Source organism: Dasypus novemcinctus, chromosome 4, assembly GCF_030445035.2.
Source record: "Dasypus novemcinctus isolate mDasNov1 chromosome 4, mDasNov1.1.hap2, whole genome shotgun sequence".
In the NCBI taxonomy this organism is placed as follows: domain Eukaryota; kingdom Metazoa; phylum Chordata; class Mammalia; order Cingulata; family Dasypodidae; genus Dasypus; species Dasypus novemcinctus.
In genome coordinates, this window is record NC_080676.1 from 54,321,371 (window position 1) to 54,337,566 (window position 16,196).

The 16,196-nt window shown below is 37.6% G+C and overlaps 1 protein-coding gene across 19 annotated transcripts in view; it reads right to left on the minus strand.

Annotated features, from left to right (window-relative positions):
* PEX5L (peroxisomal biogenesis factor 5 like) overlaps window positions 1–16,196 on the minus strand; it is a 231,689-nt gene that overhangs the window by 157,616 nt on the left and 57,877 nt on the right. For 16 of the 19 annotated variants that reach the window (XM_058295386.1, XM_058295383.1, XM_058295380.1 and 13 more), the window contains one exon: window positions 15,447–15,518. The exons of the other annotated variants lie outside the window; for them this stretch is intronic. In XM_058295386.1, coding sequence (XP_058151369.1) covers window positions 15,447–15,518 — 72 coding nt within the window. The remainder of the gene's footprint in view (window positions 1–15,446; window positions 15,519–16,196) is intronic. 19 annotated transcript variants of the gene reach the window in all.

Genomic DNA, 16,196 nt, shown 5'->3' on the forward strand with positions numbered 1-16,196 from the left:
ATGAGAGTGGTTTAAACCTGAGGTTTTATGAGAGCAATGCAACATGCATTGTGCCATCATTAATGATGCTTCAAGGTGCAGAAGGAATATGAAAAGATGACACTGTGCCAATTCCCATAGGCATCATGCATAATTCATGGTGAATCAGTAAATGTCTAATGCCAGTAATGTATACTATTTTCTCACTTTTACTGCCTTCTTTCTTAACTTGATAGCTTTCACCCTGAAGGAAGAAGGGAAAGAAAGAGAATATTTGAATGGTTGCATGCCACAAGCCAGGGTAAATCATAGGTAGAAAAAAGCCTAAGGATCACCTTGATTAAATAAAGCAACCATTAAAATGACATTTATAATAGCTAAATAAGAATGTGGAAAATATGTCTGATATAATGTTACATTAAAAAGCAGACACAAAATTGAATTCATACTGACTGCAACTATGCAAAAAAATAACATTATGCTTATGACTATGCAAAAATGTGAGAGTAGGCAAAATGAAGAGTCTTTGGGATCAGGGGTAATATCTTTTTTCCCTTGTCCAAAGTTTTTGAGGAGATTTTATATCCTCACAAGCAGAAAGTAGTTGGTGCAAAGGGACCTGAGCATGACTGCCGGTCCTTTAGCACAACAGGACGAGTTGGGGAGGAAAGGTTGGAGCTTGGCTTTTGGGAGGATGCAGGAATCACAAGGAGCTTGGAGGAACAGAGTCATGTCAGGTGAAAGTCTGATGAGGTGGCAGCATATCAATTCACAGGCCACTGTTATAGATGGGCATGCAGAGAAACTGGACATCTGCTAGCAACTTTGGATAATCCAGCTCTACTGCACAGTTCAGCAAGGACTTCAGCCTGAAAAGAAAGGTCAGCCCCTGTGGGGCTGCTGGCAGAGTGACATTTTCAGAGCATGACAATCTACTTCCATAACAGAAAGCTAGTCAACAAATGCAGAAGTGATGGACTTTCTGGTTTGTGCCAAACATGGACTTTTTCAAATGGAATGGGCATAGAGGTAGTTCTACAAAGTAAGGATTTATCATGAGTAGCACCTGAGATGTGAAGTCTTGAAACAAGTATAGCAACCCCAATGGATGCCTGCCCTTTGCTGGTCAACTGATGGTTGTCTGGCCACCTGGTCCTGGCCATTCAGTACTATGCACTGTCCCAGCAGCCTGGAGGTGGGTATTTACGTAAGGACTGGGCAAGTGCCCCTTTTTGCAGGTTTGCCTTTGGGTGTGTATGTTTATGGCTATGTATGTGTTAACACATGCACTCTAATATGTGCATGCATGTACACAGGGATGTTTTTCTGGGAAGGAAAATGTATTTCTTCTTTTGATTTACCCATCTCAATTTATTTGTGCTTTCGTTATCATATATTTCTTTGCTTTACAAATAGGAAGTCTTTCTCCTTCTGCCTATGACTTTTATTAATATCATGCTATTTCCTGGCACAGCCAAGATCTCCTTGATGAGTCAGGGAAGGCTGATGAAAGGATACCTTCCTCACTCTGAACTACATTAACCCAAGGCCACATAGCTGTGTGCACTGCACATCTCCCTGGAGTTGTGCAATACAGCAGCCCTGCCTAAAATTCCCCATGCTTTAGTGTGCACTGCAAAATGGGGCTGTTTTACTACATGAGGAGGTTATTGGGAGGATTAAAAGAGTTAATGTATAGGAAATATTTAGAACAGGGCCTAACACATAATAAACGGTATATATGTGTTTGACGTTATTATTAGTCTTCTTTTTTTTTCTTTTAAAGTGATCTAAGTTCAGAAGTGCTTGGGATAAAGATCAGCTTTACCTCTTGGTCTCCATCATTTATACTTTGGTTTTGCAGTAGCCTGGGTCACAAGATTGATTAGTGGGTAGACTCCTTTGAATGAGTGATACCAGAAAGGATTATTTGTGAGGTTAGGGCCATTCAGATAAAGGATTAAAAGTACCCACCCTTGCCTTATCTCCCTTTCTTTTGTAGGTTAAGAAAATAAAAGTTCAATGTCTTTACAATAATTGATTCTTTCTTGACAACAAAAATTGGAATAATCTAAAGTAGTGCTTCTCAAATCACAGAGTGCATAGGAGTCATCTGGAAGGCTTCTTCGATCAGATTCTTGGGCCCCACATTCAGGGTTTCTGATTTAATCTGGGGCCAGGCCTGAGAGTCTGCATTTCTAATAAACTCCAGGGGATACTGAAGCTGCTGGTCCATGAACCACTTTTTGAATAGCCTGGCTCTAAAAAAACATCTTCGGTCATTGTCCCCAAAGGCTCTATCCCATTTTGGGAATACACTGAACACTAGGAAGACTCTGTAACTCTTTGATGACTATGACTGGGGAAAGAGGAGATGATGCACTCCCCCTGGGAGCCCTCAGTTCCAGCTCTGCTACAGCACAGTCAGTCCACGCCAACTGTTGGCTTTTTAACGGCCTGGCTGTTTATGTCATCTCTATGTGCTTAGCACCTGGCAAACACCAGGCAAGAAACAGACTGTCCATAAGTTTTTTAAAAATAAAAATGGAAGCTTAAATCATTTCCATCAAAATAATGCCTTTTTGTTCCAAATAACCTTCTCCTTGATGTTATTTTATTTTGTTATCTCATTGTAGAGAAAATAAAAGGAAATTGAATTTGTTCACACAGTTTATCTTAATCAGCTTTTTAAAATATTCCCTCTTTTTTAAGACTTAAATCTTGGGCCTGTCCACGTGCTACCTGGGCCCTGAATCTCAGTGAAGTTGCAACACCTACTCCCCACTTCATTGGACTCATCTAGGACTAACAAGGAGGAGATGGTGGACAAACAACATACCAAGGACAAGAGTGTCTATAACTGCAAGCAAGACAGCCCCATCCATTGGCAGTATGGGATCGAAGGCCCCCCTCAATGAACTGTGGAGTGTGCATCACCATCACAGAGTCCTCAGGATTGGGGAATGAACTATGGACTAAAGTAGATTACTAATATTCTACTATAGACTTATTGTGATTCTGGCAGTGGAAGAAAGATCATAGATGTGGAGGCGGTGGCCACTGGAGGTTCTGGGGGTAGGAAGAGGGAAAAACAGGTGTAATAGGGGGACATTTGGGGACTTAGGAACCATACTGAATGACATTGCAATGACAGATACAGGCCATTATATATCCTGCCATAACCTACAGAATTGTGTGGGAGAGAGTGTAAACTACAGTGTAAACTATAATCCATGCTTAGTGGCAATGCTCAAAAACGTGTTTATCAGTTGCAATGAATGTACTATACTAATGAAAGATGTTGCCAATATAGGAAAATATGGAAGGTGTGGGGAGCTGAGGATCCCCTATAGATTACATGTAACATTTAGGTAATCTTAAGTATCTTTTAAAAAATAAAAAAATTACATTAAAAAAAAATTCCCTCTTTAGTTCTTTCCCTGAATACCAGCAGTATTTATCATCAAAGTTAAGCATCATCAACATCCCATGAAATGGCACTTTTGTGCTCCTTAGTGCTCACCCTTGCTTACCACACCAGACGAAGCACCTTGGGAACATGGCAGAATCAAGCTTATTTTAAAAAGAACTTCAAAGGATATTAGCATATTGAATATAACTCTAAAGTGCTCCCTACAACCAAGCCCCAGAATGTACTTAGCAAAATTGTTTACATATGAAATTTCTATAAATAACAGATTCTCAGATTTGTCTGCTCCCTCATTTCCTCCCTCTTCTTTTCTGGAACAGGCTTTATTCTTGTTGATTTTTTCTCATTTTCCCAGATTTATAGGATTTAAGGAAGCTGTTCATCTACAGAGCAAGGGGACTTGTTTTTCTCTCTCCTCTCTTAACATTTGAATTCTCAAAGGGGAAAGGCTCAATCAGAGTCATGAGTCCGTCCCTCCACTCTGTACACTCCATCTCCTCGGGGATATGGAAGAATATTTGTGATGCATAGTATATATATCCACAGGCAAAAGAAAACCAAGGGCAATAATGGGAGGAAGAGCACTATACATTTGGGGTCCTTCAAGTTGTGCAGGGGTGTGGTGTGGAAGGGACATTAGATGAGGATAGAGGGGTTGCCAGGTGTTGGCTCATGTCTGCCTGTTAGCCCAACCGGGGGGTTGGTTTTTATTTGGGACAAAGAGATAACACCAGTTTTCTCCATGTCCTGGGTGCTTACCACCAAAACTGAGCAATTTGGAGATCCATGAGGTATGACTTGTATGGCTCAAGTCATATTGTGGTTCAAAAAAGTCAAGGCCCAAAGGGTATGATTTGTTCTTGTTTTTCCTTTTTTTCTTTTTCTTTTAAAAAATTTTTCTTTTTTGTTTTTATAGGATATGATTTTAAATCAAGTTTCTTGTAGTTTTGGATGGAAGGGTAAAATTATTATTAATTTAGAGAATAAATATGTTTCCTTTCTTATTGAAAAATTTCTGAGGTTTTATATCTTTGCTGGAAACTTTGAGAAAAACTGATTGTGAGCTTCAGTTGGCTTTATCTTAAGGTAAACATTGGTAAACATCGGGATTTAAGAAATCCATCAGCTGATGTACCATCACTTATTTTCTTAGAAACTGCTCCCATAGTTCTAAAACATTGTGTCAATTTGGGGGGAAGATTTAAAGTTTAGAAATAGAAGCCAAGAGTATAGGGAAATGATATAATGGAATAACCCATGAATGGAAGAAAACAACTTCCATGCTTAGCTCTTTTCTACAACAAAAATTCATTAATTATTCACAGATTACACAAATGAGATAATTTTGTTAGAAAAAGCAATGAATGAATGTTTTTTTCCTATTCAGAACATCCAGCACAAAGCAGAGATGGTACATTCTCCCACCATTTCTTAAATAAGTCACTTATTCATATATTTCCAGGGTGAGATCATTAGGAAAAAAAAAGAAACAACATACTATGATGAGCAATAAGTAACAATTGAATAGAATGATGATTTGTGTGTTTGTGTTTTTCCTAGATCATAAGATAGGAAGGAAGTGGTGCCCACTCTAATTGGGGGTAGACAATGTAGAAAGTTAATAACTAAAAATGGAAATGACAGAATTACAGAATTGTTTTGGAAAAAGAGATGGAAGCAGTGGAGCATTAAAAAAGGAGGTTTGCAATAACTGCATTTCTGTCAAACCTTATATATGCAGAGGCAGAGAAAAAGACATATTCCAGAGCCAGGGATCAGAGAGAGTGCTGAGTAGAGAAGAAAAGACATGCACTGCAAAGTCTGGATGGGGAAGAAATAAAAGCACACTCACAAAAATGACAAGGTCAGGGCAATGGCAGAGCACAGGCATCTAGGTCCAAAGTGAGAAGAGAAGGAAGGGAAGTTTACTTTCAACACTCTTGTTGCTGCTTCAATATCGAAAGAAAAAAAGACGTATGGTCTGTCTGTTCGTTTGTCATTTTTATTTATCAGATTTTGAATTTGTAACATAAATCATTTCAGTACAAATATTTCTGCCTATGACTAGTTTGCAAAGCCCTTACAACAATAGCTGCTGATCCAATCAGTCATCAGTGAGTTCACCTGCACGGCTCATTAGAGAAAAAGGCTGGCAGCTGACTTCAAAATGGATGGCCTTGAAGCTGGATGCTCAACTCCAGACAAGTTCACAATCCATGGTCAGTTTAGGGAGAGATGATAAACTGACCCAGGTGGAGAAGACTGACCCTGTGGAAAGACTACCTATTTCAACATGGAGGAGAAACTTTGCTAAATGTGGAGGTGGGATGGGGGTGCAGTTTAAGAGAGTTCATGGTTCACTTTTTAAATCCTCACTATGTGTACCCTGGTGTATCTGTGATTTGTTATAAAGTTTCTAAGAACCTCTTTATGAAGAGTTAGGAAACATCTCATATAAACATCTGTTCATAAAAATCTATCAGACAAATTTAGTAGACTTTTAGCTGTGTATTTGAAATACACACTTTTTCTCAAAATAATTTTCTGGCATGATCAGTATGCTGAGCCTACCAACATAAAGAAAGAATAGGAAGCATCTTAATTTAGGAAGGCAGTTAGAGGTAAATGAAGAAGCCCAAGACTGTAGACCAGTGTTCTACTATTGCCTGCAATCTAAAATAACTTGGTGAACATAGTCAAGCTACTTCCCTATTCCTGAGACTTATTTAATGTATTTCCATGTAATTAGAATCAATATATTTAAAATTTCTTCTTAGCCGCAGCAAGCTTTTATCAACTATAATCTTGTTTGATGAAACAAGGGGCTGAGTTGCTCCTTAGGTTGTGGCAGCACATACCCTGGACCTGAATGGGCTTCACCAAGTAGCAATTGTAAAACCAATAGATTAGATATGCTCTGAAGTTCCTTCTAGCTCTAAAGATTTTAATTAGATTTCATAGTGATCAGATGAGCTAACTTAAAAAAAAAAAAAAAGTAAAAGCACCACAATAAACTTTCCACAATGGAAGAATGAATGGGTTTCTTTTCAAGCTGTATCCAAATGGCTGAGTCTACTTTTAAGTACTACTGTCTCTGACTGCTATTTCATATCTCACATCATTTTTACACTCAGCATGTCAGATCATGTCATTTCAATTTTGCATTTATTTTCTTGCTGATTCAACATTCTGCCACAACTTTTTACCCTTAGATTAAAAAGAAAAAATACATGGGCTGTATAAAAATGACATCTCTATATTTTCCATCTTGAAAGTACAGACTTTTTTTTTTAACATTCCATGTAAATAAATATGGGATATATATTAATGTCTTAAAGAATAGATATCTAATTGGGTTTCAGGTATTTGCTGCATTGTAGTGGCAACCTATGATCTCTCTTGGTGATTACAGTTTTTAACTGAGCCCTTGAGTTCCATGACAGGAAAATTGGGAAAGATGGACTGATGAAGGAAGGCTAGTTGCGTGCTACTCAACAATGTTGGTAACTTATTTACTCACTGAGCTGCTAGAGTGACAAGAGCAGAAGATGATAAAAGAGTCTTGAGTAGGTGGGAACATCGGTAATACTTCTGCTCATAAATATCTGCCTACTCATTTTATCAAATGGAGATATTCTATTATTTTTATTAGAGGTTAACAAATCCCCTTTAGAGGTACTTGAGTTTCTTGGGGGAGGTAAGGCCATCTATGACTATAACTTAAGGACCATTATTTTAATCAGGTCAACAACCAGGTGAGATTGGTTTTCAAGGGGGAGGATATAAAATAGGAGAGAAACAGAAGAAGAGACCAGATAGCTGCCCAGCCCAAGTCCAATTCTTACTCTCCTTTGATCCTGGAGTCTCCTGAGTATAATAGGTTACAATATGGAACCCCAGGGATGCATAAAAACCCAGGCTGTTTTGTTTTGACCTCCTATTGTTACACAATTTTTGAATCTATTGTAAACCTTTAAAAAGCAGATTAATTGCTTCTGTTGAATAATGAGTATATGTGTGGCAATTGAGCCCACTTCCAAGAAGATAACAATCAGCTGGTGCTGGTAGGTGCTGTCCCCTCTAGATGGGGCCAGCTTGCTCCAATTAGCCAATGTCTCTTTTGCTCCCTATTTTTCTTACAGTCTATTTCTGTCATTTTTTACAGTCTATTTCCCTCATTTCTTGGCTGATCCAAGGAAGCATTTACATCTATAACCCTAGAGAAGACTATATTGTTTAGATTAACTATAGGTCATTCTCAAAAAGGTCAATGGGCTCTTATGGTGAATACATCTAAGGACATTTCCATCACCTACCATTCACCCACCAGAATGGCTGCTATTTATAAGGGACTTCTTGCACACCAAGCACTTTGCTAAGCATTTAAATAGAGGAACTCATTTACTCCTCCCAGCAACTTTATGAGGTATTGATATCATTTTCAATATTTGATAGCAAAGGAGACTGAGGCTCAGGGAGGCTGCTTAGTTTTTGCCAGGAATACAGCTACTACAAGGCCATTGCCTGCTGTCACTCAGATTTCTGACTGTTAAGTCTGTGTTTTTAGTCACTATATAAAAGGGAGACATGTTCTGTGTTACAGTCACAAAGTCAAACTCGTGGAGCAGCAGAGAAGCCAGCACTGTTGAAAATGCACTAAATTAGAATATCTAATGGTGTCCTACAGAAGCACATAGAATGCATAATATTAGATTAGTGGGAATAACAAAAGTGAAAAGGTCATGATGCAACAACCATTTCCCACTATCCATACAGGTAGCATGAGCTAGAGGGGAAAGGGCATCAGGTAAAACAGCAGTGACCTTGGGTTCTAGTCTGGCTCTAATGAAAGACTAAGCTGGAGACACAGCTCTCTTCACTGAGTCTCACAACAGATTCTGAACCACATGAAATTATTCCATTTTACAGATGAGACACCGAAACTCAGAGAACTTACATGGCTTATTCCAAGGTCTTCTGCTTCACAAGTGGCAAAGCCAAGACTAGAAACCAGGACAATGGACTCCTACTTCAGGGTTTTTGCCTACCTCTGTGTCACTCTATGAAGAGTTCCTGGCTGCCAAAACAAATGCCATGCAATGGATTGGCCTAAACAACAAGAATTCATTGGTTCATGGTCCAAAACTGTGGTCTCAGTAAGGTGGTGCTATTTTTCCCAAAACTGTGGCATTCTGGGACTGAATGCCAGCAATCCTTGGTCCTTGGCTTTTCTGTCACATGGCAATGGGACAGTCCAGGCTCCACGGACTTCCAGGTTCTGGCTGCTCCCTCAAGCTTTCTCTCTCTCTGACCTTCCCTATAAGGGCTTCAGCTGGGCCATACCTTAATGACGTCACCTCATCAAAAGGCCCTATTTACAAGAGTTCACGCCCACAGGGATGGATTAAATTTAAGAACATGTTTTTCTGGGACAAATAGCTCCAAGCCACCACAAGTGACGCTCTACATTTTTTGGTGTTATACTTGGTGCCAGACCTAAGAACACTATCAGAAATTCTGAAATCAGGATATGTTTTTTTTTCTCCCCCTAGAGATGGCTGATACTTGGGAGAATCAATATACTAAATTGAAATGTGTGACAATAAATAAAATAAAACAAACTCACCATTGTGTCACTTTATAAGGAAACTTTAAATTAAGATACTTTGCATCACTGTGATTTTTTCCAAAATTACCAGTAACTCAGACATTCTTTTCATATTACTCAACACAAATAGGGAATATTTAGGAAGGAAGCACTGGATGATCATGTTTTTGTTCCAGTAATTGCTCTATTTAACCTAAAAGAAAACTTTCCCCCTTCCTCACACAATGTTAATTGATGATAAATAGCTTTGTAGACAGGATAGGATTGACTGGACTACAGTGGTGAATCTTTGTTTACTCTAATGTGGATTTCAAATAGCAAATTTTAATAGCTTCAGTCTCTCTCATCTCAAATAAATATGGCTTCTTTTCATGGAACCATTTCCCATCTGTCAATCTCTCATAAGGAAAACACTAATGAGCCTCTGTCTGCTGTGAGCATAATCAGGGCAATCACCACTGCACAATGTGCTTTGTCCTTCGAGTCTCGTACCCTGCTTCAGAATCTCCAGGATGACCAGTCCATGCCTCTCTGAACTCAGTAGGGGGTTTCTGTTCTTGCTGACCAACTACAGAGCAGAATTCCAGAGAGTTACCAAGGGAGAGTCTTACTTATGACCCCAAGAGGCAGGGTCTCTTGGTGTCATGAGGTCTCTTATTTGTGTCCCCAAAGTTAAGAGAATCTGAATTACATTTAAACTAAGTCACCACATTGATATGACAAAGCACTGGGCAGATGGTGCTGAGGAAAACAACAAGGCAGTGACACATACCACCTTCATCCCTTTTACTGTTTTTGAGTTCAAGATTCAAGACAGAGGCTTAGATAGTAGTATGACCAGTATCTGTTTGTACCAGAAGGGAACTGGGTATCTGTTCCTGTTCAGATGTTTTTCTTGTTCTTCTCTTTTTATTTCACTCTAGCCTGTACTTTTCCTCTTTAAGATCCACTTGCACAAGGACCGCTAGGGCAGACCACTGCAATCCTACCTGGATGCTTACTCGCTATTAGCAACACAAGGGGGTACTCTCTTTGTCTCTTCTGTAGAGGAAGATTACAGAAGTTTCCATTGTTTTTGCTCAGGCTTCTTTTAGGAGTTTTAAAAAAGAGACTCTCTGAAAGGTTTTGGGCTAAGAGAAATCAGAGTTGTCTCTCTTCAGGATGATTCTCAAGCAGAGTTGAGCTCTCCCTGAGGAGGCTATGTAAAGAGGGGAAGTGCCAGGTTTTGGCTCTAATTTTATATACGTTTACTTTGAAGAGCATTTTGCTCCTGTCATAAGAACAAGAAGGAACTAATCAATTAGATAGTGTTTATGGAAAAGTTTATTCCTGTGAAGGCTTATTAAATGCATGCCAATTATGATAATTCTTAGGAGATGGTTTTATATAATGGGTAATTATAAATTGGAACACAAAGGCAAAACAGCTTCTTAAGGCCCATACATGGGTGACCAGTAATGAGATGGCAGAGAGCTAGGAGCAGAAGAGCTCGGGCTAGACATGGAGAGAGGGCTGGCTCCCGGGGTTCTCTCTGTAACTAACCAGGACCTGGTTAGGGGGTAACTTGATTCACCTGTCTAGATCTCAGTTTTCCTGTTTTGCCAAATTGGGGGAAGGGGGTGGTTCTGACTAGCTAATTAAAACAATATAATAGTGTGGAGCAAGTGTAGCAGTGGTTGAGCATGTACTATGCATGCGAAAGGTCCTGGTTTCAATCCCTGGTACCTCCTAAAACAACAATAGAATAATGTACCGTTTATAGAGCTCTTTCACATATTTTATCTCTGGGACGTGCTAAAAGGGGGCAAGAGCAGAGAGCATTATCTTACAGATAAGGAAATTTAGCTCAGACAGGTTCAAGATCACAAGGCTATCTAATGGAATTCAGCCAGAATGCAAACCTGGGTCTTTAAAGGAAGCTTTTGGTTGTAAACAGCTGTGATTTTCTTGCTTTCATCATCATTATGTTGGATGTCTATGAATTCTAGTTTTTAGATTTCCAGAAATCTAAATGAAGAATGTCAAATTTATCACAAGTCACATGTACTTTTTCCCCTTTAGAACTGCAATAAATATTTCCTCTAACTCAGTGACTTTCAAGTGTGGTGGATCCTGAACAAGCAGAGTTAAGCTGAGGCCTTAGAAATTCAAAGTCTAGGTCCCCACCCCAGACCAACAGAACCAGAAACTGTGAGGCTGCCATTATAATAAGCACACTAGGGAATTCTGAAGTAGCTCAAGTGTGACAACCCCTGCTCTAATCTACATGCACTGGTTTCCCATGGTACTGGCTGATATTTCACTGCCTTATTGAATTGAAAGATATTCAATGGCTGCTCAGACTATGGATTACAGTTTGAATCCTATAACTAACTAGATCCATGGCATACTGTTTAACTCATTTTTGAAATGCCCAGACCTGTAATAAAATATATACTGGTCTATAATTTTGTATCAGCCTTTGTTACCTCCTGTAAGTCTCCTTGAAATTTGAAAACATTTGTAGAAAAAGAAGCTATCTAGATCTAGTCTTAAATTAAGATGATTCTAATTTAAAATAATTTGAAATAGAATGAAGTTATTATTTATTCGATTAGGCTAATGTGTTTTATCTCTTATACCAGGTACCTGATCACTTATCTTTCTCTATAACCACACCTGAAATTTCAGTGACTTCTAAAGGACAAGTCTTGTGTACATGAAACCTATTCCGAAACAAGACCCTCCTCACACCAAACCAGGGAAGAAATTTTTCATAAATAATAAAATGATCCAAATGCATATTTTAAATTTCTCTTTTAATATTTAATCTAGAAAGCCAAAATAGAATTCATTATATATATGCATATGTGCGTAGGTCAAAATGGATTTTGGAAGCATTAAGATTTTAATTCTATATTTTTCCCTTGAATAATGTCTATGTTTGAAGTTTAAAAGTTGGGATATCCAGTGGAAAATATGGATTCTGACACCAATGTAACATAATTATATTTATAAGACTGTGTGTGTATATATATTACATAGCAGTTATTGCTTTAGGGCAGGGGTTCTTAACAACAGGTCTGTGAGCTTGAACTGAAATTCAAAAAAACATTATTCTTGTGGGGACATGTTGGTGTGGGTGTGATATATTTATTAAATAATCCACAGTATAGTGTGGACTTAGTAAGGGGTCCATGGTTTCCACCTGACTGGCAAAGGGGTCCATGGAACAAAAAAGGTTAAGAACCCCTGCTTTAGGGCATCAACACATATTTAAGGATTCTCTGTAATGTTTTATTATGTATCCCCAAATAAAATTTGACAATAAAATTTCACAAAGAGGGAAGCACAATATTGCTTTTCAAGAATAAAGCCCTCCACATTTCCAAAATCACTTTTTTTTCCATGTAGAAGTAACACAAAAATCACCTTTCAACCCCATGAGTGAAGACAACTAGGGGGAACAAAACCCAAATACTCTGAGCTGCTCCTGTTATTAATTTGCTTATATAAGCAAGTTTGTGGACTTTCCGTGAAAGTACAAGACAGGCAAATCACATGACTGATGAAATGGCATACAGCTTATCCAGCATTTGTAGATCAGTAGCTTCTGAATTACTAATTTAATGAGATTGGTAGACTTCTGCCCATCACAGCATTCTAATTATTTTATTTATCTTCTTTAGATTTTGTTTTGGCACCAATTACTGAAAAAGCTATTTGCAATTACATGAAGATTGACTAACAAATTGCAACTATGTTCTGAAAGAATAAATTGAACATAAAAATTCCTGCCAAATGTAGTGCTATGGAGTTTTAATTTTTATTACACTCACACACACACATACCACATCATATATATCATATCGATAAAAGGAAGCAATATTTTCATTTTGGAAAACAAATGTAGTTTATGCACAGACACACACACACACACACACTTTTAATATGTTCATCTCCTAAACTTAGAAATATTTCTTGTAGTATCATAAAGACTAATCAGAGTGTTTCCCCAAATATTTTACTTAGAGAAACCTTGTCATTGTTTCAACCTAGGCTTTAATCACAATAACAACCCTAAATAAACCAACCAAAAAAAGGAAGGATTACTCTTATTGCCAACAGCAAATACCAAAGCCAAACTCATATTCACAATTACTCATCCTTGGAGCATGTTTTGACACGGATGACTCAGCAGGGCTGGGGTCCTGCCAACTTGTGTGAGGGCATCGGGGGCAACGCGATAAAGACAGAGGCAAACAATGACACTGGGCAGACTGAATCCACCCTCCATTTGATCCAGGTGAGGAAAATGTTATTTTCAGAAGAAGCAGGAAAATAAGTGCCCTCTCTTTCTCTCTCCTTTAAAAAAAAAAAGATTTCTTAACAGTGAAAAAGTGTGTTTAGGCACAGCAATAAAAATTTTGTGTGTGATACCATGAGGTAAAAGAACAATGACTCCCTTAGGCTTTCTACTCCAAAGATCTTAATACATAATTTTATAGTTTTCTGAACATCAAAATTTAGTTAAAACTAAAAGCCTTGGGGGGAGGGTAGTAAGGAGGAAAGAAAAAGAAAGATAAAAAAAAGGAAAGAGGAAAATAAGCTTTAGGATTGGCAGATACTAAAGAAGTATTAAAAAGATTCACCTTCTACATGATTAAGGAAGATTTTTTTTTAAAAACCCTAACTTCATTTTAATAGAGAAATGTAAATATATGTGTGTTTTCAGTTGTATTTTACTAGTGAATTTTCTAGGTGGGTCCAGTTCTTTAATCAAAACTCCAGTCTATGGGCAGAATCAGTGGGAGACATAGATCACACACCCCAAGTAATTAATCTGGCATAATTAAAATGATAGTTAATAGGCCAACCCATCAATCAGGCTCCAGCCTCGTTTACCTTATTAATTATACTGACAATTTGGCACTAAGTAGCAGAAGCACAGAGCCAAATCCATACACCTCCTACCCTGTTTTACTTAGGGGCAACAGAGTGATGATAAAGCAAGAGAATCTCAGAGGTAGCCTGAATGAACCACATAATTTCAATACATTCTGCATCTCCACGGGGAATGCCTTTGACCAGCTTTCCCAAAAGACCCCTTAAGTTACCTCAATTATACCAGGGCTAACAAGTGTCTCTAAGTTAACTATTTTTGATTGCTATCTTTCAATGATGAATACTTTATGATGAGTACTTTAATGGTTTAAAAGTACAAATACAAGAATGTTCTTTCAAGAATTATAACAAATGTACATCACCATTACAAGGTGTTAGTAATAGGAGGGTATATGGAGAAAAAAATACACCTAACTATAGACTGTAGTTAACAGTAATATTTTAATGTTCTTTCATCAGCTGTAACAAAGGTACCTCACAGATGCTAACTGTAAACAGTTGGGGAGTATGTGGGAATGTTGCTTTTCTACGTGACTTTTATGAAAACCTACAGCTTCTCTAATAAAAAAAGAAGAAATATACACAGTGGCACCTTTAATGCAATCCCTATGATGCAAAACAAGCTTCACCATTAGGAAATTGTCCAAATTTGGCTTGCCTTCTGTATCTTACTGAATGCTGTCTTTCTAACCTCTTCATCTGCACAGGTCCTTTTGAATTATTTTTCACCTGAAAAATATCTTCACCTGAGCTTACATCACCCTTAGATTCAGTGCCACTTACACAATAAATGGATGTGCAGTTATCTTGCCTCCCCGTTAATTAACAAAGATGTTAAGGGCTAATGCCAATTCAGTGGCATGGACTGGAAACCTTCCATTACCTGGTATGTCACTGTTTATGGTCCATTAAGCAGTTTTCATTTCACCTTATGGGCCCATATAAAATCCAAGCTAGGTGTTTCTCAAATTACAGGCAGTATTAAAGACTGTTAAATAGCAGCCTCTTTTTGTTTTTCAAATCATCTCTAAATTTACTGCAGCAATCTCAGAAATTAAATTGGGCAATATATACATTTTAAACTTCTCACTCTTTTTATCTACTCCACTTCTCCTCCCCCTCATTGGGATTTGTTGTTTTAAAAGACACTCTAGTGGTAGTGTTTCTCATTTTAAAAAATAATAAACTTTCTGGTTCTTGTTTAACTCTTTTTTCCCCCTAACCATATTATCATGGTTTTGTGTTTTTTGTTTTGACTCATTCTGTCTGTTGGGTTTTTAATTCCTCCAAATTTCTCTTATCTTCTAGCTTTGTTGTGCACCATTCTTACATACAGAGCATACATGTTTATATCATGCAGAAGTCAGTGGATCAAAGGACTCATAAAGGGAGACTTAGCTCTTAGCTCTCAAAAGCTATCTCATTAGACAGGGCTCAGTCAAACAGGCTAATGCAGCTGTCAAGGGAGGGCTGAACACTCAAAAGGCTTCAGCTGTTGAAAATCTACAGTGCAATAGTAGAAAATGTATGTAAGTGGTCACTTACCTGCTTTTGATCAACAATTATTTCGAGGTCTTCATCACTGCTTAGTTTTCCATATCCTTTTTCTTTACTTGTCTTGTGAAAGAATAATTTTAAATGATCATTTAGTTTATTTCCATTAATAATCTTAATTCCCATTTAATACTATTTAAAGATAAAAGCCTTTAGTTAGCCTTGTTTACTAGTCATAATGTATCGTTCTTTAAGTCAATCCCTCATGCACACCAGTAAATGTTTATATTGTTAAATTGCTGGCTTTTAACACTTTGAGATAAATAAGCAATTCCTTGGAAAGTCCCAGCACATTTTTCCTAAAGAGGGATATTACATTTACTAATTATACTGTGCTTAAGACTGAACTTATTAAAAGTTTTATTTTAATTCCAGATGTATACTTAAGGATAAGAGAATTATTATACAACCTAGATAAACAAATCTTCAGATTTTCTACATTTGCTCATAAATCAGATGAAAATTAACATTGGAAAAACAGCTCAGAAATAATTTTTAAAAGATAAAATAATTTTCAAAATTAGGTATTGAAAGTTGGAAAAGTACAGAGCAATTTTAAGGAATGCATTTAATTGGCATTATGGCATTTTGGGGGGCCACAAGGACCATTCCCCAACTAGTTCAGTCATAGCAAAATCTATATTCTAAGTTCTAAAGTTAGAATACGCTATAGGTCATGACAACCATTTTACTGTTGTGCCACAGGAGAAAGATAATAAGTCTGCATTTTTTTTTCTCATT